The 22,924-nt window shown below is 40.2% G+C and overlaps 1 protein-coding gene across 1 annotated transcript in view; it reads right to left on the bottom strand.

The window, feature by feature from the left end:
• Positions 1-22,924, bottom strand: part of LOC141365335 (echinoderm microtubule-associated protein-like 5) — a 145,422-nt gene that overhangs the window by 67,104 nt on the left and 55,394 nt on the right. The window contains 12 exon segments of the mRNA XM_073869567.1: positions 201-306; positions 470-656; positions 2,381-2,499; positions 2,766-2,872; positions 5,893-6,060; positions 6,141-6,353; positions 8,788-8,803; positions 8,805-9,045; positions 11,250-11,387; positions 12,653-12,854; positions 13,323-13,458; positions 16,050-16,235. Coding sequence (XP_073725668.1) covers positions 201-306; positions 470-656; positions 2,381-2,499; positions 2,766-2,872; positions 5,893-6,060; positions 6,141-6,353; positions 8,788-8,803; positions 8,805-9,045; positions 11,250-11,387; positions 12,653-12,854; positions 13,323-13,458; positions 16,050-16,235 — 1,819 coding nt within the window.

The following is a 22,924-nucleotide window of genomic DNA, read 5'->3' as shown; positions in this document are numbered from 1 at the left end:
TATGATAATACCCGACCTATGACAGAGGCACACTTGAAACTTTTAGACCCGAACCCGATTGGGTCTCGGGTCGGACCTTAGGTTTTCGGATCTTAGTGGACTCGTGAAGACCTCTACACCAGACTACAACCCAACTTTAGCCCGGCTCACACTACAGGACTTTCATCCAAAATTTACCCCTAACCCATCAACAAATGTACCTGAGAAGTCAAGGGCACAGACCCCAAACTGGTGGAATCCTTTAAGCACAGACAAAGGCTTCAAAAACTCGGTTTCCCATACATGAATAGAGGAATCTCGGCCAACCTGAATAGGAAACATACACGAATATCAATATCACTCCCCATGAGTATAGTAAATCAAAACATTAACTGCTGTCCTGACAATTCAGTAAATCTGTTACTTCATGATGCTACAGAAATGGCAAATATGTTGATATGAAAGGCAGACATTGACTGTTTGACTGTACCTGGCCTGTGGCTACATAGTCTTTGACAGGGTGGATGGCCAGACAGAGGATGTCATCATCATGGCCCAGGTAAAAGCGCTGTGTGTTTTGCTGTCTGTTGTACACGACTCCAACAGCTGCCACATGATACACAATCTCACCAGTCTGGGTGTAGAAAAGGTTACTTCTGCAGTCATAACCTCTGTAACTGCAACACACAGTAAGCATACAGTAGGTTATCTAATGGAATGGAATGAACAGACTTCTTCAATTCTGATGTCTTGTGGGACCATTACATGCAGTATAAACTGATCTTGCATTTGGAAGTGAAGATCTTGCGATTAGAAGGAACCCATGACATTACCACTGCCAGTGTCAAGAACTTGACTTGCTGAGATACAGGAATGCCATATACTATATAAACAATACCACATCAGCAGAGTGCAGTCATACAGTGACCGTACACTCAAATACTAATTTTAATAATGCTAATAATAAAGATGGAAAAACAAATGTTTGATCAAATGCTTTGCATATGCATTCGAATGAAAGTTTAATATTTTAAGCATCTCTTTATCTTCCAAAGGCAGATCCAAGTCTACTACAGTGCCTCACAAATCTGTTAGAAGATTTACAGAGCCACTTCAAATTAACATTTTAATCACAAACCCTACTTCAGGTTCCTGTACTCATCTCCACCAATGCTTGTGACATGAGCTTGTTTATAGGTATCCTCAGCCTTTCGTGTAAAATATGAAAAGGAAGGGAGAGATGGGACAGTCCCCAAAATACTTCAGTGCTGGTCACATCATCTCAGGAACACAGTGCTGTGGGCTGTCAAAAAGGTGCTCTTTAATGATTCAAGAGACCATCAGGGAGTCCACCTGTATGACTCTGAGCTTCATCTGAGAAGCAGGATGCTGGTGAGCGCATTGTCACAGAATATTGGACTAAAAATAGAGCAGACCTGGTTGGCTAGACCATCAGTTAGCAGAAGATCAGACCTTCGTCCACACCTACTGTGTGTGTATCTGGTAAAAAACTGCACTGGGGCCTAATGGTTTCAGTGTAAGGAAACTGATGAAATGTTCCTCAATATGAGGACATTTTCCAAAGGAAACTGTTTGGTAGACCTTAAATTAACAAGATTACCAAACTGCACTTGCGCTAAAGAAGTCAACTAAGATTGGGAGTCAAACCTACAAATCTGACTAGACAGATCTTCGAACAGTGCACTTATGGCGCTTTTCCATTGCATTGTACCCCACTGTTTGGGTCGGGTCAGCTTACTTTTGGGAGCTTTTCCACTGGGTGCAGTACGTAGTACCCAAAACTTTTTTTAGGACCACCTCGGTTGGGGTTCCTAACGAGCCGAGCTTATACCATAACGTGACGCCAAAACACTTTAAATCACTGATTGGTCTGAGAGAATCGCCACTACCAGCGTCATCGCTATAATGTAAAAGATTAGCTTTACCTTCATGCTAGCTTGCGCTGTCTCAAGCAAACCAGTTGTCATCTGTGCTTTACTGCAAGTTCCCAAACTCCATTTTAGCGGTGAAAAACATGCACAGGTTGAGATTCAAGAACATCATACCAATTTTTTCCAGACTTGCAGTTTGTGGTGGCACATTTGCGAAATGCACGTCCACATATATGCTTAAATGCAACTTAAATGAGGCTCAGCGGAGCGCGTCGACTAACGCCATGGGTGTTTGTTATGTGAGACAGAGGTAGTGATAAACGTGATGTGCAAACATCTATTTGTGGTGGTCAATTTTAATTTTGTGTCGGACTGAGAAATAAATGAATGTATGGGAATGTATAGCATTCCAAGCGCTCTCACTTGTATGCTGTCACAGCAGCAGGCTAGGTAAAAATAGCAATTTGAACAAACAGTGCTTTTTGTCTGGGATCTGTTGCAGCTCTTACCCATGGATAAAGTGCAACCTCAATCCGCTGGCTGGAGCTCTCTCCCTTTTCTTCATGGCCATGGCACGGTGCTTCTCTTTACACTGCTCTTTAAGCTGAGGTAGATCTTCTTTGTAAACCTGGACAGGGATATCTGAGAATCAAATACTTACAAAACCAAATGCAGGATACGTGAGAACATGGATTTACTTTCAAAAACCTACTTGAACTAAGCAATGTCTTTTTTAAGTTATAGTTTTGGGCTTTATTGGACTGAACAGTCGATTACAGACAGGAAGTGATAGGAGAAGGAAACAACTACTGTAGTGTTGCTCATAGCACCAGTGTGATACATCAGGGTGCAGCCCACATTATATGTGAATGTGATATCCATGCATTTGCAGACCTGTCGCCGGTATGTATGCTGCGTCTCCTGCTCAATTTCAGAGTCCATCTCAGGCACATCTGATTGATCAGAATCAGATTCCTCGCTGTGTGAGTCCATCAATGTCTCTGTAGGATAAACAGAGGTCTTCGACTCATGTATTGATTTTGCATTGAACTCTAGTTAAACACTTAATTAACAATTAAGCAACAATTCTATTACTGTTATTTCCTAAGAGGTCCTGAGTAACTTAAACTGAGCCAGTTTTAAGTTCAGTCTTAAGCCTTTATAGATTAATCACTGAGAAAACTGCTGATGACTAAGTAACAGAACTGCCAGCGTGAGCAGTGACATTAGGAAAATGAAAAGCTGCATGTTTGTCTGAGCTCTGCAATATGCAAAGGAATAAAAAGAAGTTCATTTGCATTAGTAAAAAATATGCTTCTATAATGGTTGTGCCAGGGGAGCCCGAGTTTTATGACATTTTATAAAATACATTAATTTATCATAAATTCTATGTAATTAAACCTCAGAAAAATAAGGCTACTGACCACAAGCAATACATTGCATCATTCAAAAAGAACATTTTAGAATGTTTTGTCATAAAATTTCTTTGGAGGGCCACAAAGGGATGCAGCATACACAAGGGGGCCGCACGGCGAAAACGTTTAAGAACCACTGATCTAATGCATATTTCAGCAGAACATGAATTGAACCAAAATAGGTAATAACTGTATTTTTTTTTTTTTAAATGCCATGCGTGGTGGCTCAAGTACGTCATTGAGCCACCTTTTTAGGCCCACCTAAAAAATCCTGAACACAGAAATGGTGAAAAACTGTTTAGAGATCTAACTCTGCAATTCGGTACTACATAAAGGTGCTGGTCATATAATCAGAATATCATCAAAAAGTTTATTTATTTCACTAATTCCACTCAAAAAGTGAAACTTGTATATTATATTCATTCATTACACAAAGACTGATATATTTGAAATGTTTATACTTTTAATTTTGATAATTATAACTGACAACTAAGGAAAATCCCAAATTCAGTATCTCAGAAAATTAGAATATAGACCATTTACGCAAAAAACAGAAATACGTCAACAAAGCATAAACGCAATTCCGGTATAAGCTTTGTTGTTGGTGGAGAAATGGCAGCTAGAATGTTTCCAACTTTCCTAACTTGTCTACCGAAGTTCACCAGCGCCAATGTGGTTAAGAGTGTGGGTATACATTCGTCCACTAAAGGGAACAAACTGGAGGTTTTAATACAGACAGAATGCCGGTTGGCAAAAGTTTCCCGTTCTTGCATGTTCACTCTTCTTGCTGCGGCACTTTCTTCACATTCTATTACTATTATATACTATTATAAACTATTTTAAAGGTAGGGCTGTTTCTGGTTTGAAGACGAACAGCCTTGAACACCACAGAAATGCGACTCTTTGAATCTGCTATTTTTCGTATCTGCCGCTACGATAACAGGAAGTTGTAATACACTTTGTTGACGTATTCCAGTCGAAAAATGCGGAAGTGCGTAAAAGGTCTATTGTAAAAAGGTTCAATATTGAAGACACCAGGTGCTACACTCTAATCAGCTAATTAACTCAAAACACCTGCAAAGGCCTTTAAATGGTCTCACAGTCTAATTCTGTAGGCTACACAATCATGAAGAAGACTGCTGACTTGACAGTTGTCCAAAAGACGACCATTGACACCTTGCACAAGGAGGGCAAGACACAAAAGTTAATTGCAAAAGAGACTGGCTGTTCACAGAGCTCTGTGTCCAAGCACATTAATAGAGAGGCGAAGGGAAGGAAAAGATGTGGTCGAAAAAAGTGTACAAGCAATAGGGATAATCGCACCCTGGAGAGGATTGTGAAACAAAACCCATTCAAAAATGTGGTGGAGATTCACAAAGAGTGGACTGAGCTGGCGTCAGTGCTTCAAGAACCACTACGCACAGACGTATGTAAGACCTGTGTTTCAACTGTCGCATTCCTTGTGTCAAGCCACTCTTGAACAACACACCGCATATCGCCTGGGCTAAAGACAAAAAGGACTGGACTGCTGCTGAGTGGTCCAAAGTTATTTTCTTTGATGCAAGTAAATGTCACATTTCCTTTGGAAATCAGGGTTCCAGAGTCTGAAGGAAGAGAGAAGAGACACACAATCCACGTTGCTTGAGGTCCAGTGTAAAGTTTCCAAAGTCAGTCATAGTTTGGGGTGCCATGTCATCTGCTGGTGTTGGTTTTCTGAGGTCCAAGGTCAACGCAGCCATATATCAAGAAGATTTAAAGCACTTTCTGCATGCTTTCTTCTGCTGACCAACTTTATGGAGATGCAGATTTAATTTTCCAACAGGACTTGGCACCTGCACAAAGGGCCAAAGCTACCAGTACCTGGTTTAAGGACCATGGTATTCCTGTTCTTAATTGGCCAGCAAACTCGACTGACCTTAACCCCATAGAAAATCTATGTGGTATTGTGAAGAGGAAGATGCGATATGCCAGACCCAATAATGCAGAAGAGCTGAAGGCCACTATCAGAGCAACCTGGGCTCTCATAACACCTGAGCAGTGCCACAGACTGTTCGACTCCATGCTATGCTGCATTGCTGCAGTAATTCAGGAAAAAGGAACCCTAATCATGTATTGAGTGCTGTACATGCTCATACTTTTCATATTCATACTTTTCAGTTGGCCCAGATTTCTAAAAATCCTTTGTATTGGTCTTAAATAATATTCAAATTTTCTGAGATACTGAATTTGGGATTTTCCTTAAGTTGTCAGTTATAGTCATCAAAATTAAAAGAAATAAACATTTGAAATATATCAGTCTGTGTAATGAATGAATATACAAGTTTCACTTTTTGAATGGAATTTGAAATAAATAAACTTTTTGATGATATTCTAATTATATGACCAAAACCTATAGTTTACAGTCTTTGTGGCGTGTTTCAGCAAAACATTTCTAACATTTATAATGTGTTTAAAAACGATATTTTTCTGTACTGTTTGTACTGCATCTAACTACATTTTACATGGGTACCGTGACTGTATTTAACAGCTCTAAATAGCTTGTTGCTTGGGTGTTTTTCCAACACTGCCTAAATGTTTTATAGAGTTTTATAGAGACAGTTTCATACCTTGAGGAGCTAGGTGAAGAGTTTCTTTTGACTTCCTTTCCGGAACAAACTTCCACTGGAATACTGAGTGGTCAGCTCCACCAATAGAAATCACCCACTGATAATCATGTGACCATCTAATATTGGTTATGTGTGCAGAGTGTCCTAAATATTTTTTAAACTTTGCACCTGAAGGTCAAAAAAAGACAGAGAAATCATAAATAATGCAATCATAATGCAAAAATAAATAAAATGAAAACAGGACCCACCTTTCCTTACACATGGGTACCGAAATAATTTAACCAATCCATAATCGTCAGCAGTAATTAAAACTTGGCTACTAAAGTTTGCATCCACAGAGTTGATGTCATTGATATCTGAGTATTTGGGCCAAATCCCGTTCACCTCTGGTCCGAGGACACAGGTCCATGAGGACCACTGGACAAGCTTCAGTTCTTCCCTATTTGTCACTTCCTTGCCACCTAAACACAAGGAACACCAGGAGAGACCTAAATGAAACTAAATTCAGGGGTGTCAAGATATATGTGGTAGTTGGACTATTAATAACTTAAAGGTGCAGTGTGTAAATTTTAGTGGCATCTAGTGGTGATGTTGCGAATTGCAACCAACAGCTCAGTCCACTGCTCACCTCTTGCTTTTGAAACACATAGAGAAGCTACGGTTGCCGCCGCCGGACAAACATGTCATAGTTGGAGACAACTTAGTAAAAAATTGTGTCCGTTAACCCTCTGGGGTCTAAGGGGTTTTTAGGGCCCTGGAGAAGTTTTGACATGCACTGACATTTGTGCTTTTTTCAGTTGCCTAAAAACATAATAATGGCAAAAGTCTTATAACACTGTGTTCAGCACAAACTGGGCTACTATATTATATGATCAACATGTATGTACATGTTTGTATTTTTGAGAGAAAAATGTTTATGCATGGTTTTTGAAAAAGCTAAATTTTTAAGTGACTGATATAAATCCAAAAAAAAACATACTAAACATGTTTTCCCAAGACTTTTTAAAACAGGATCTAGTAGTCTAGAGTTTTTTCTTTAAAATGATGTGAAAATCATTCGGCTTACTCGTTTACAAAAGACAATATATTGATTTACAATTTCAAAGTCACTTTTTGGTTAGGAACGCAATATGCAAGGAGGCTGGAAGCTCTTGAATAATCTGTGATTGACAGCTGAAGAACAAAACACTTGCATATGAGCTGCATAATGAGCCTTTAGGCAGTAAGACGACGCCTTGTTACGTGTTTGTTTGTGAAAGCAACACAAAAGAAATGCCTTCCCATGTATGATCCTGCGTTAAATAAACGTACTGTGCAGAGATATACGCGAACAAACAGGGTTTTAGATGTGTTTAGATGCGTCTTAATACAAAAGGGCGTCAAATATGAGGCATTGTGTGTTTGTTTGTGCGTTTGGCCATCGACCGCGTCTGACGGAAGCACAAAGAAAACAGCGCCTGGAAATAACTTGTATTTACAGGCGAGAGAGCATATTTTACAAATTTACCACAAAGCGCGTCAAATATGAGGCATCGTGTGTTTGTGTTTGTGTGTGCGTTTGGACATCGATCCCGTCACACTGACGAAGCACACACTCGCGTCTGTTTAGAGATAACTTTATGCGCGAGTAAACAAGTAGATGTGATGTTTACAATCGCATATTTTATAATGATACCACAAAGCGCGTCAAATATGAGGTATTTGTGTGTGCGTTTGGACGTCGATCGCATCTGTTTGATGAAGCACACACACTCGCTTCTGGAGATAACTTAAGTTACAGTCTGAGGCAGTAAACAAGTAGATGTCATGTTTCCAACACTTGAATTAAAACTCAACACAGCACTGAATGGCTACAGAGACGGAGTCTCCATTGACTGGGGTTGACTAATGAATATGGATGATCTCTGCTCTTCTCTTCAATGGAGCGGGGCGTGGCTCATTATAGATAATGCAGTAACACGAGAAAGAAGGTACATCTCCCTCTTCTAACACAGTTAACAACGAATTACAATATTTGTTTTCGATTTCACTTACATCTTCCAAAAGCAGACATTCCAAGCATTATGTAGACATGTATCTTTTGTTTATATGACAAGTATTCGTTAAGTTACAATTAATTTTTCTGACGTGTTTCTGAAAGGACTTCACTGAGGGAGAGAGAACAAAACACGCATCATGTTTATTTTCTTAATTTTGCGAAAAGCAAAACATTCTGTTTTTATTGGGAGTGGACAGATAAAAACTAGACACTTTAACTTTTTAAGTGATGTATAAATCATATCTGTATGTCCAAAATCAGCAGAGTTATCTAACTCTCTTTGCGGAGTGATTGAAAAATAAAGACTTTGCGGCGCCCGCGCCGCCGTCGACCCCAGAGTGTTAAGGGCTTCTGTAGAAACATGGCTGCACAAAATGGCGGCTTCCATGTAAGGGGACCCTCTGTGTATGTAGTTAAAACGTCTCATTCTAAGGCAATAAACACATAACTGTTCATTATGAAAGGTCATTATACACCCCTGATAATTTAGTTTTGTATATTATTTTGCATTTCTGTCAAGAGATCCTTCTTAAAATTACACACTGCACCTTTAAAGTAACAACTGAAGCGTTCATAAATGGCAAAACCAAAAAAGAAGAATTTAAAAACTAATTAAACTCTAAACCAATAACATAAAAATAAATTAGATAAAAGTCAGCAGTTGACTGGGCTGGTTAACCACTGTGACCCATCCCTAGAAGCTAGTTTACCAACATGTTCTGTGTATTGAAGCTGGTTGACTTTGCTGATAGCTATAAAGCTTGACGGAGACACCAAGCATTTAAATACAAGTGTGATGTCTTTTCAACCAATAAAAACAGACACTGGACAAATCCATGAGAGGATGGAGGTCTTACTGGGGATCCTGTAAAAAAAGTCGCCGGCCATTGCCATCGTTGGTCTGCAAGAACTTGCTGTCGGTGGACCAGTCCATGTGTGTGATGAAGCTTGTGGAGCCCACACATTCGCCCACCTTCTTGTAGCGTTGCATGACATTGTATATGTCCACCGAGTTATCATTAGAGCCCACAGCTAGGTATGATCCATCAGGGGAGTACTTCAGTTCATGGATGGCCTCTTTACGGTCCTTTATGTGAACCACCTCCGTCATGTCCCTGCAACACCAGTACAGTTCTAACCTACCCAGTCTCATGTAGATGCATATAAATAGTACAAAGTGTGAATATCGTGCATATGATACACCAGTCCTCCCCATTCACTTAAACGGCGCATCTTTTTTTGCTGTTTTATTTATTGGTTTCTCAATGTTTTAAACCATTTTCGCTTGGTTTTAGGGTTAGATTTGAGATTTGCTTAAGGATGTTATTTAATATACAGGTTACTCCATGTTTTTGTCTATTTATAAGCCATGGTCGCTTGGAGTTGGGGTTAGAATTGGGGTTTGGGTTAGGATGTCATTTTTATGTAACAAAAAGTTGTTCTAACCCTAAACCCAAGCGACAACGGTAAAAAAATTGCAATTTTTTTTGAAAAAACCAATAATAAAACGACAAAAAAGATGCACTGTTTAAGTAAATGGGGAGGACTGGCGTATCATATGCACGCCAAATTGTAATTGGCTTATGTATTGCACGATTATTTATATGCAACTCCATGAGACTGGGTTTGTTCTAACACAGTAGACATAGTTCCCAGAGGTGCATGTACCCTATGGGGTACTAAAGGAGATTCCAGGAGGTTTTTGGAAAGGTAATTTTCTTTGTTAAACATTTTGTTTTTTATTATAATAAGACAATATCAAATCTGTTTAACTGTTAAAAAATAATGAATCACAGTAAATCTTGTGATTTCTTTTAGTTAATTATACACAAATTAAGTTCTTTTTTAAGAAAAGATAACAAAACCTGTCTGAGTGTGGTGTTTAGCTTCTTCAAACAGTTTATATTTCCTACTGCTTGTACAAATATACAAAATAAGTTCAGCTTTTAAATTAAGAAGAGGTACATGTAAAGACTTCTGAACCACAATATTAATTTAAAGGGGTCATGACATGTGTTTATTATTATTATTTTATTATTTTCCGTAATGTGTATTTATAATATTCTAAGTTTAAATTCCCCTGTTTTCCATCCACTGAATAAAACAGTCTGATTAGTGTGCTTCCCCTTACTTTTCGTGTTCGGCTTTCTCTGTGTCCCGCCCACTTCTATGATTGACACCCTACATGCAGCTCCTACTACAGCTGTTTTAGTACAGATACAGGTTTTTAAACAGTCTTTTAAACACATTGTGTGTTTATTCATGTCGCAGACACCCAAACAATCTCACAGGCACAATGATAAAAGTTTTTACCACTAAAGGAAGCATATAAATGAATCACTAGCGAACACAGATATATCCTTCTCAGCTATTGTGTACAAATACAGCATGTTTACTTTATAAAACAGAGAATTACACCTTTAATAATGCACTTATTGCCACCCATTATAAGCACAGACTATCAACACATATACATAATACTTATTATCAACACATAAATGTTTTCGTTGTAGATAAGGAGGGCGTTTTAAGCTATGAAGCTTTAAGGATGTATTAAAGGACACCTATTTCATTGCTAAAAAAACAAAGTTTTTTGTGTATTTGGTATAATACAATGTGTTAATGTGGTTAAAAACACATTATTTTCCACATTCCGTACATTTTTGTAGCTCCAGATTTCCCTCTCTTCCCGAAACGCACTGATTCATGTACAAAACTCATCGATTTGAAAAGGATTGTCTCCCTGATTGGCCAGCTAATCTGTAAGTTGTGATTGGCCTGAATACCTCTGACATCAGCTGGAAACGTGACGCTCCTTACCATTTTTAAAAGATTCGCTCACAATGCAATGCTAACAGGAGTTAACTTACAGGCTGTAAGTCCGAAGAGGGAGGAATTATGATAACGTCGGCCAAAACTACATGACCAATCCCATAAAGTAAACTGTGGCCTACAATCCGTGTGTTTGTTGTAGTCCAAGAAAAGAGATTTACGTTGGAGACGTTTACTTTGGGGTATGTACCTTTTGCATATGGTTAACATGTACTAATACACACCTACACACGAGAGGAAATGTAAAATCGTGAATCGAATAATTGGTGCTCTTTAATGATACCAAGACCTGTTATATGTCAAAAGATCAAGGCAAATTTAATTTCTAATGTCATGACCCCTTTATATCTTCAAATAAGGAATACAATTCATATAATAATATATCTAAGAAGCAACATTACTCTGGTTAGCTGATGAAACGGTACAGACAAAACATTTTAGGAAACTTTGATCTGAACTGTGGCTTTGTTGTGTCTGTGTTGTTCACCTGACTCTCAGTACTGTGAAGGATCCGTCTTTCATGCCAAGTGCAAGGTGGATACCATCTGGGCTAAAAACAGCACATCGTATTGGTTCCTCCATGTTGCAGCGTGCTATCAGCGCGTGATCCACAAGACTCCAGATCCTCCGAACACAAACACACAGAGAGAAAGTAATGATCCATAAAGATACACAAATTAGCACGTTGGCCATTAAAAATTGAGTTTTAATATTCTGCATCTAATCTGCATCTAATTTAGCCCTAGAGGAAAACTTGCTCAGAGGTTGCTTTTTCATAGCTCAAGAAACTTTAATGAGTTCTTAATTATGTTTTGTTAAAGCATCAGTTTTGTACCAGATGTGTCTCTTAGAAAACCGTATGAGAAAACAATCAAAAATGGGCTAATTGTTTTCATACTGTGAGAGTACAGTGCCATAAAATAAATGAAGAATATTGCTCAGAAGATTTGATCTGGGGAGAATTTGATGAGAAATGTTTTAGTTTTTAATTTGGACTTCTTAGCAGTTTTCTACTCTTTAAATTTTTAGTGCTATACATTGCCATGACTTTTATTATAGGTGCAATATGACCCTAACTCTAAATTCCAGGCTAATATCTAAAAATAAGATTAGGAGCATCAAAGTTGGATTTCACTTTAATATTATTCTTTGACATGACCTTACTCAGTCAATATTAAAGGGACACTCCACTTTTTTTGAAAATATGCAAATTTTCCAGCTCCCCTAGAGTTAAACATTTGATTTTTACCATTTTGATATCCATGCAGCTGATCTTTTCGTCTGGTGGTACCACTTTTAGCATAGCTTAGCATAATCCATTGAATCTGATTAGACCATTAGCATCGCGCTCAAAAATAACCAAAGATTTTCAATATTTTTCCTCTTTAAACCTTGACTCTTCTGTAGTTACATTGTGTACTAAGAACAACGAAAAATTTAAAATTGCGATTTTCTAGCCCAATATGGCTAGGAACTATACTCTCATTCCGGCGTAATAATCAAGGACTTTGCTCCCGTACCATGGGTGCAGCAGGCGCAATGATATTACGCAGTGCCTGAAAATAGGCCCCAGCTATTACCAAAGGGGACTATTTTCGGTAACTGCGTTATATCATCGGGTCTAACCAGATTCAATGAATTATGCTAAGCTATGCTAAAAGTGGTACTGCCAGACATGGAGATTGAAAAATAAGCCTATTTAAAAAAAAAGTGGAGTGTCCCTTTAAAGATATCAAGGTTATATTTTCACAGAATGATCTTTACATTATCTAGAAACCCGTAAATATACAACATTTTTAGCCTTGACTGCCCACAAAGTCAAAGACACATGATTATTTAACTTAATACTGAATTAAATCAGGTTTTTTTTGGATATGTGATTGTTCTTACCGAACAGAGCGGTCGTCGCTGCCGGTCATGGCAAGTGGTTTGGTTGGATGAGTTGCCAGAGCCCACAGCTCCCCCTCACAGTGACCCTGCATGATAAGAAAGGGCTTGGTGCGATCGTGCACCACCACCTCAAAGATCTCGCTGTCCTGCGTGCCTATCAGAATATGATCCCCTCTCCAGCACACGCTACGCACTGACAGGCCTGCACAAATCCATTGTACACACAATTAAGCCACATTAACATAGAAATACTACAAGTTAATCACAAAGGTACACAGATATGATCCTGAACAGACTGAAAGATGTACACTGGGTATGCTGTAGACCGTCACGGGCAACTGGGGAGAAGATGAGGAGGGTCTTGGATGCTTGAAAATACATATAGACATCTAGGATTGCTGACAAACAGAGGTAAGAGCTATGGATATACTGAAAGACAGGGCAGACGGCCTGCATAAATGACACTGACCACCACAACGCACCTCTTGAATTTTCACCTCTAGCTACTGATGAGTCAGAGTTAAAGGAATTTAAAAAGAAAGAAACAGAGATAGGGCTCAGTTAGAGACAAAAGATAGTTGTTTTGTGGGATCCTGCTTTATTGTAGGACTGAAACCTAATGGATTAAATAAATAATTGTGTCTAGATTCTTTGAATTTGTCTTACTCACCCTTATATCCCTGGTCTGTTTCCCTGAGGTCAATGACGGTGATGGGTTTGAAGTTCAAGTCCCATAGCCTTATACAACCATCTCTGCCACCAGTAGCAAAGCCTTCCTCACACGCATTCATGCTGAAAATCCCTGACTGCACACAAACACACTCAGGTTCAGTAAGAGAATTAACCTCTCTGACAACTAAAACAATTAAATCAAGAGAAATAAAGGATAGTTTACACAAAATTGAAAACTTTACTCGCCCTATTGTTGTTTGAACCCTTAAAGTCAGTCTTTGTTCTTTAAAACCCAATCGCAGAAAATGTTGTTTTGGGTTTTCGAACTACTATGGGAGTGGATGGTTCACTATCCACACCCATAGTAACCAGAAAACCCTTCTAGCTTCAAAATGAATCAAAGGTTTTACAGTAGATAAATAACATCTCAGTTAATAGATTCCCTGAAGGAAGGGAACTGAGACGTCACATCGATGGTGACAAATTGGGAACTTGCTTAGAGAGGCCAATCTGCTTCATGTTTCTAAAAACGAGCCAATGAGTATTGGCATGCAGTGTTTGCATCTGCTGGCAACACTTCATCGGGCGAGTATAAAAGGTCAGTAGGTGCACTGCATCAGTAGCTTTTCACACAGGAGCCAAGTCTGGGAGTCTCAGCAGTGGTACAGCAATCGTGGCGACGGGATGTGGCATCTCCGTTCCCTTCTCTTAGGGAACAAGGATTACATCCGTAACCCAGACATTCCCTTTCAGTCAGTCACTTTGACGTCACGTCAATGACGAGGAATTAGGAATCCCTACCAAAGCACTATGGGTGCTCCCCCTTTCTAGTGCCCTGAATAGGCCTCCGGACCCCTCTTAGAACCTCAGTGTTCTGTCCAAGAATCACACATGTAGATTCCACAGGTCCAGTAGAGGGTGCTATATGGTGCCCCCTCCCTGAGAAAAAAGGTCCTTGCTCAGGGGAATATGCACGAGTTCTGTGAACCATGTCCTAATGGGCCCATAAGGTGATACTAGTAGGATGCGCTCCCCGTCTTCCCTAACTTTGCACAATGTTTGTATGAACAGGCTCACTCTGGGAAACGCAAATGCGAGTCCCTGGAGCCAGCTGTGTGCCAGTGCATCTGTGCCGAGTGTTCACTTTGTCAGAGAGTAAAATAGGTGGCAGTGAGAGGTTTCTGTGGACACAAACACATCTACTTGTGCTACCCCAAAGCGTCTTCAAATCAAGGTGGAGTTGCCGCCCTCCTGGATGTGCTGCCCGTAACAGCTGATTGGCCCTACATTTGAGCACAAATCGACCTCAGATGCTTCTGACTTCACAGGAGGAGATAGTGAGCGAGTTGTGACATGCGACGGGAGCGCAGACCACCTTGTCTGTTGATATATGCAACGGTCCCTATATTGTCTATACGGAATAGAACATCTTTGCCTGGTAACTCTTTTGAGGAAGTCAGGAGCAAGATATACTGTTCACAACTCGAGGCAGTTGATGTGCTGGGCATCAGTCCAGACTACTGATATTGCATGCGCGTTGTACCCGGCCCCCCATCCCATGGAGGAGGCATACGTAAATCCTACAGTATGCCTGAAAACCTGTTCTACGGACAACCTTGCCCAAAGAAATAAAGTCCGAACAGGGTATGGAAGTTTGGTGGCAAGCCAGTGTGATTTAAACCCCAGGTCGCAGGGGAAATGGCCACCGCACATTCAATTTAAAACCAGGCGGAGACAGCCGCTGTAACGCCTTCAATGATCAGTCAAGTATCCGAGAAGACTCTCCAGACAACCACGCTTCTAGTAAAGAAGATGGCTGCTCGGCTTCGAAGTGAAAAGCTACTGATGCAGCGCACCTGCTGCCCTTTTATAATTGCACGGGGGGCGTTGCCAGCAGATGCAAATTCTGCACGCTAATACTCATTGGCTCTATTTTAGACACACGAAGCAGACTGGTCTCTCTAAGCGAGTTCCCAATTTGTCTGTCATCGGTGTGACGTTCAAGTGACCGACTGAAAGGGAACTCCATTACACTTAAAATATGACACATGTGACATGACAAGTCGGGTGAAGACATTTACTCTACTTTCTTGTTGTGGATATTGCTGTTGTTCAAATGGTTAAGTTAACATAAAACAACAGTTCAGGCACAGAGAGTGTGCACTTAAAGACTCATTAAATAATGAAACCGTTTCGTATGCCTTCAGGACACTTAAATTATATGGCTTGAGTCGAGTGGAGTTATTTTTTTAACACTTTTGGGTCCTTTCAAGCTTAAAGAGGCCGTCACCAACCACTCCCAGAGAACCCAAAGCAACACTCTGTCATTAATTGAAACAAACACCTTTGTTGGGGTTTTAAAGATAAAGAAAGACATTGAGGGAACTTTAGGGAGAGTAAATAACGACAAAGTTTTCATTTCTGGGTGACCTATTCCTTTCATTTCTTAATAACTGAATGTTTGAGAGAACAAATGGACTATTAAACAGACCAAATGATGCATGTCAAAGCTATTATTTACAGTACACGGACATTAAAGCTTCTCCTTTAAACACTCCAAGCATTAAAAGCTGTATCATCTTGTAATATCAATTCTATAGCTCTCATGACAGCTATACAGGCAAACTACTTTATTGCTCAGTTATAAATGAATGCAAAAGCAGATCTATGTCAGTCAGTTCAGCGGTCAATCTGAGGTGGGTGGTGGAAACGCCCACTCACGTACCCCATGGGCTCCTTGAACTGTTCGAATTAAATTGATTCCTTTCCAGACATAGATGTCTCCATTCAAGGCACCAGAATATGTGATCTCCTCTCTCGCACAGGCCAGACAGAGGATCGTCTGAAGGTCACCGGTTTTCCCAAACACACCACGCTTAGGTGTCAGAGCGTTCCCACACAGACTCCAGAACTGAAGAAGAGAGAGAGAGTGATTCATGAATATGAATATGTGTGTAAATATTGAAAGCATCATATACATCAGTTACACTTAGATGATCTCTTGCTGTTGCTCTAGTCTCTTGACTCTTTACATGACTCATACTAACTATTAAAATTTGAACAAACTTAAGATTGTGTTATTCAATTTGCACTTTTTAAAGCAACACTATGTAGTTTTCATGTAAAAATGACTTACAGCTCCCCCATTTGGTTGAAAAGCGCAACAGTGCCTGGTATCAGACACTCTTCTGCAGGCAGGGGGAAGGGCGGGGCTTTGTGCTCTACCCTCTACTGCCACTTTCAGAGTGTGCTTGTAGCAGCTAGGAGGCTGCTCAGGTTGCAGCAACAGTACAATTTGTCCAGTTAAAAGTTGTTCTATCACTGAAATCATTTTAGAGACATTATTTAAAGGTAAAAAAACTACATAGTGTTGCTTTAAGTAAATAACCCGCACATATTACCACTCCCATCGGCGCATTTTTGGAATTGCGCTCTTATGCTAATTTGCCCCGTTTAGTAAATCTGGCCCTTAATATTATATATATTTTTGAAAGAAAAAACAGACATTAAGAGGTCTTACAGAAAAATAGTGACATAGTAAATCCACATAAATGTGCACTTGTATATATATTTTCATGTGATCACTGAGAACACGCACACAAACACACGCAGGCTCGAAAAAAATACTAATGCTTACACTTGTTAAACACATCATTAAAATGCACCGGCACAATCCCAATCCAGAACAAACACTGATAGCCCCCACAGCCAATGCATAATAATTGCCTCATTGACTCTTATCAGCTGTCTCTCTCTGTGTGTGTGTGTATTTGTGGGACACCCCGAAGCTCTATTTCATGAGGTCACACGCTTTTGTTTGAGAAAATAACAGGGTTAACTCTGTGCATGACCTTATAATGTAATCCTGAAGTGTTTTTTAAAGCGGGTCAGACATTGTTTTCTACATTATGTTCTGCCATCCGAAAGAAAAATTAGTAATCTCTTTATTATCTCACTTGTTCTCCTAGATAGCATAGATATTAAAATAAGACAAGAATCTCTTATTTCTTCTGAGAAAACACTCTAGTTATGTGTTTCCCTAGAACTAGTGTAACTAGTAGAGTTTGGGGCTAACACGTCAAGGTCATCTGTTTGAGTACCTTCCCAGGTTACCTAGGACCTTCAATGCTCTGCAAGTCGCTTACAGAGCATTGAAGTAATCTGCTTAATGCATAAATGTAATTTGTATCATAGGGGAATCATGTGATTTTCTGCATATAATCATCCAACATAAAGAAAATTCTGTGAAAATATATCCTCATTTATTTTTCCTCCTAGGACTTTTCCCATTTGGTTTTTCTCCTAGGGTTTTTTTTCCACCCCTGGGAGTCAGCCAACTTTGGCTAAACCTAGCACTCCCGTCTATACTTTACAATTACTACGCTCGCTTATTCAGTTTAATCTCAGCCACTGTATTTTGCTACTTATGTTGTCTATCGATTTTTCTGTGTTTCCCCTGCTTCAATTAATGTTAAAGCTGCTTTGAAACAATTACTAATTGTGAAAAGCGCTATATAAATAAAATTGAATTGAATACATTAGTAAGAGTGAAAGTGGCTAACCGTGGGTGCACATCACATTCTGCACACATAACTGTGGTGCATCATGGGATTAAATGAGTGCACTACATAATGCCCACTAAGATTTCAGACACCAGTACAAATGGTTGTTCTTTTAAAAAGTGCACTATGTACAGTAAGGGTATAGGAGACAATTATGGACAGCCACTATCTTTCCTAAACAGTATGTTTCCCTGTGTCATATCTGTGTTTTGCTGTTGTTATCATGTCTTTAATTGTGACACTTGTCTTGTGTTTTGTATTATGATGTCATTTACTGTTATAGTCCTGTCAATGTTCTCTTGTAATTCTTTTAATGTTGCCCCACTATAGTGTATTAAGGTGTTAATTGTTTCATTGATTATCATGGTTTAAATATGCCCAAATGTTTCCCATCATCCATGTGCTTTGTACTGTTTCTTACTGTACGTTCATGCCGCCCGGTCAAGGACGCTTGTCAAAAAGTACGGGGAAGCTAGATGACGCTTTGGCCGCTAAGTCTGTTTTCTCAGAACTAATGTTTTGGTCGGAACGAAAGTTTACATCATATGTTTCTCCGGAATCAGCCAGCGAAGAACGTCTATGCTATATTCCGAATTGGTTGCTGCAGTTTTGGCGCTGCTTGCCGCTGAACCGCGTCATAGCTCATTACCATAAAGTTGAGCTTCTTTCAACTTTCTGATTTACACTCTGGTTGCTCAAAAACGCGACGCCAATGGATTTGATGCTCCTTGCAGCTGAGAGAAGCCAGCTTTCATTGTAAATGAATGACTTCCGGTAACTTTGGAAGCTCAAGTCGGCGGCGATCTGAACATACAGTTACTGTTTCTTTCCTAGATTATGTTTCACATTTGGATTAAACAAACACCTTTAGGGGCTGATCACACCAAAAGCGTTTATGGCAGTTGCAGGTGCCTTTTTTGAATGATATTCTATGGGCAGAGAGCGTTTGCACGCTGTTTATGCGCATCGAGCGCCTTGCGGTTTTTGCTGTCAGCCGCAGCACGCGCTTTTGAAGGAGCACTGAGAGTGTAGAAGTGCCCGACATCATTTACGTCTTTCCATTGTCCAATCGAATGAGGCGGGCCTTAAATTGTGGTGAGGGAAGTTTACAGTTGCTTTGAAGAACCGGACTCCACTCGCTCACTCTCTCCTGCGTGTTTGTGCACCTCTCACTCTCAAACAAGGTCAGAGCAAGCGCCCTCTTTTTAAAGTTTCTGCTAATATGCTAATACAGCAAAAGAGCGCTGACGCTTCAATATTTGATTAACAAGACAGCTGACCCGGTGGTTGCTTAGCAATATAAAAAGCCGCATCGCACTGCTCTTTTTAAAAAAAGGCAGTGCGTCGCGCCTTGCGTTTCCAAGCGTTTAAAGCGCTAACCCTAACCTAACCCTAACCCTAATCTACCGATCTTTGTTTCTCCTTTATGCCCAATGTTTCTAAAACATGTTATTTTTACAAAGCTCATAGTTGTGAAAAGCACAGTGTGCTCTGATTGGCTAGCTGAGCCTATGCACTGCAATTGGCCGAATAGCTCAAGCGTGTTGTAAAAATGTTACACCGTTACCATAAAAGAGACCCTGTGGATAGCACCTTTAATAGGCCATGCAGAGACATGCATCTCTCACTCTCTCTCACTCACTCACTCAATAATTAATCCAAATAAATGTTATAATTACTTCAAATAAATACAATCCTATCGCCCTACTTTATCTGTGTTGGATTTAAAACGGACAGAGTGCTAAATCTAATGAGCCTGTCCAATTAAAAACATCAATGCCTTAACTTGTTTTTAACTTGGAAAATGTCCATGGAATAATCAGGATAATCTACTTCTTGTCTTTTCACCGCCAATTATAAGCAAAGAACAGAGGATACTACACTCAAAAAAAATTGTGCTAAATAGCACTAAAAGCTTCTTATCATAGGGGAACCATTTTTAGCGCCACAGAGCACCTATATAGACGGTTTCAGCAGTAACAACATAAACAAGCGGCTGTCGCGATCCGCATGTAACTTCCGGTAAACTCCGCTAAGAATAAATAACAACAAAGTTCTTTAAACGTAGTTTATTTATATAACAAGCACAAAAAACAACACATAGATTACCTAGGAAACCAAAACATTTGTTATTTTCTATGAGGCATTTGTTCAAGAGATCAGTTTAGCAACTAGTCAGACCATTAAAAAAACGAAACCGGAAGTAAGGTTCGGATCCAGACGTGTATCACATGCGTCCGATGAAACCGTCTATATAGCACCTCTGTAGAACCATAAGGGGCTAATCACACCAAAAGCGCTTAAAACGCTTGGAAACGCAAGGCGCGACGCACTGCCTTTTTTTAAAAAAAGAGCAGTGCAACGCGGCTTTTTATATTGCTAGGCAACCACCGGGTCAGCTGTCTTGTCAATCCAATATTGAAGTGTCAGCGCTCTTTTGCTTTTAACTGTCATATTAGCAGAAACTTTAAAAAGAGGGCGCTTGACCTTGTTTGAGGGTGAGAGGTGCACAAACATGCAGGAGAGAGTGAGCGAGTGGAGTCCGGTTCTTCAAAGCAACTTGACACTTCCCTCACCACAACGTCCCGCCTCTCCACCACAAGGCCCGCCTCTCCCCTTATTCGATTGGACAATGGAAAGACGCGAATGACGTTGGGTGCTTCTCCGCTCTCAGTGCTCCTTCAAAAGCATAAACCGCGGGCAAACGTTCCCTGCCTATATGGACTACCGGCACATCCGGGAACTTGACTGTAAATTTCGTCACCGGCCCTTTTTGGGGGAAAATAAACCAGACCTTCCATTGACTTCCATTCAAGGTAGCGGAGCAGGGCAGCGTTTTTACACAGCCGGCAGGCGTAAATAGCTTGTGGAATCACTCGGGTTAAACATGTTGAGTATTTGTCTGTCCACCCTGTCTGCCATGGAGTGCGAGAAATACATTAACACATTTAATTTGGTCGATGTAAAAGCATGTCCCTTTCATTCTCCCAGCATCAAATTTGTGTAACGCTATGATTGCTGGAATATCATAGTTGTATGGCTGGACGGAAAAGTGCACTCAGTACTCTAAATATAAAGACATAATATATAAATACGAAGTAACTTTCAATTACGAAGTAAAATCATTCACTTGCTTCCCTGTTGACTCGATGAGGTACGAGTAAATGTCCGGGTAAGACACCTCTGGCCAATAGGGAGCGTTGTTACACAAATTTGACACTGTGAGAGTGAAGGGACATGTTTTAATAGTGAACAAATTAAATGTGTTAATGTATCTTTCGCGCTCTATGGCAGGCAGGGTGGACAGATAATTACTCAACATGTTTAATCTGAGTGATTTCATAAGTTATTTACGCCTGCCGGCTGTGTACGAGTGTTGCTTTGTTCCGCTATTTTGAATGGAAGTCAATGGAAGGTCTAGTCTGGTTTCCCCCAAAAGTGGGCGTGAACCTGTTCAGAGACATTCTATGACATTGCGCCGGTTGTGCGTATAGAATATCATTCAAAAAAGGCGCCTGCAACTGCCATAAACGCTTTTGGTGTGATTGGCCCCTAAGTGGTGCTAAAGCATGGCCATAGTACCATCCATGGTTCAACATAGCACAATATGGTTCTACACAGGTTCTACATAGGTTATGTTTAGCACTAAAAAAAGGTTCTCATATGATTACGAGCGGGCCAGTGAACCACTTTTTGTGCTACTAAGCACCACTTTTTTGTAATTGCCCCACTTAGAAACAGCCTTTGTGCACAGCTGGCCTGTAAATTGTGCTGAACACTCGACTGGGTTGTACTGTCTTGTAAATAAAATGTAACCACAGGTTTTTAATTGTGTCTTCTTTTGAACGGCCAAATGAAGCACTTTTGCTTTTTCGCAAAGAATCACAGTGTCTCCAAGACATAGCAGTAACAACACTACAGCAATAACTGAAGCCATGTATTCTTTCTAAAGCCATGCATCATGCAGATATTCAGTTCTGGCTAGAGGGGGTTGGTCTATGTCCAAATATCGCGAGATGTTGGGTTTAGGGTTAGGTTTGGGAGTAGGATTATAATGAAAACAGCGCTCATGAGATTTGGCCGTAGCTGTTTCCCTTCTAGCCACAACCCGGATATTCCCACACAGTGATGTAGATATGCGGGATTTGTCTGATTGAGGTCTTTTAAAGGGGTCTCAATCCATTCTATTTTTCAGATATAAAAAAATCTTTGGGACTGAGCTTTAGTAAGCTATTATGTCAACAATTCTTATTTGTTTCTATGAGTTTATGAATAATTTTAGGAGAAACGTGAAGATGTTTTGTACGGTTGATTATACAGTACGTAAAACAAAATTGAGAGGTCTACAAGGTCTCCTGAGAGATATTAAATAGCCTCTCCTCTGAGCAATAAAAATTTAATCTGGGCTCTAACAGCCAACACCCGCAACCAGCAGCACTCAACCAAACAGCATCTCGAATTTCTTTGTTTTCAATTCAGAGGTTTTAATTACAGTTCATTGTCTCCATAAAACCCAAGCACTTCAGCGTCCAAAAAAGCAGTCACGACATGAAGAGGGGGAAAAAAGCGTAAGATGAAGCTGTTGCTGGCCCATTAGCAGCCCTGCGCCGGTGGTTCTCTTCCAGACAACCAAGCTGTATGACGTCAGGGAGCTTCAGAGCAGCACTGAATCACAAGATCCTGTGTTTCTGCAGGTCTGTGCTTTGCCAAAGCTTTAATATAATCAAAATGACTCAGTGCCATTCATCTGCCAAGGCTCCATTAGAGGAAGCCTGTCACCATCTCCCCATCTTCCTGCTCTATTGAGACAGCAGCCTCCTGCACGACTGTACGTGCCGCCCCGAATCTGCACATCTAGACTAATCAAACAGCCTTAAAGCCAGCAAGACAACTACAGCATAATTAGCATACTGGGAGAAGGGATAATTAGTCCAGGGTGGCCCACAACACCTTAATCTGGTTACATGTAATTGCATGGGCCGCTGTCACATATCTGATTTATAAACCACTGTTGTGACTGTTGTGTTATTTGTGTAAA

Source organism: Misgurnus anguillicaudatus, chromosome 7 (genome assembly GCF_027580225.2).
Source record: "Misgurnus anguillicaudatus chromosome 7, ASM2758022v2, whole genome shotgun sequence".
Taxonomy (NCBI): domain Eukaryota; kingdom Metazoa; phylum Chordata; class Actinopteri; order Cypriniformes; family Cobitidae; genus Misgurnus; species Misgurnus anguillicaudatus.
This window is presented reverse-complemented; position numbering and strand designations above follow the sequence as displayed.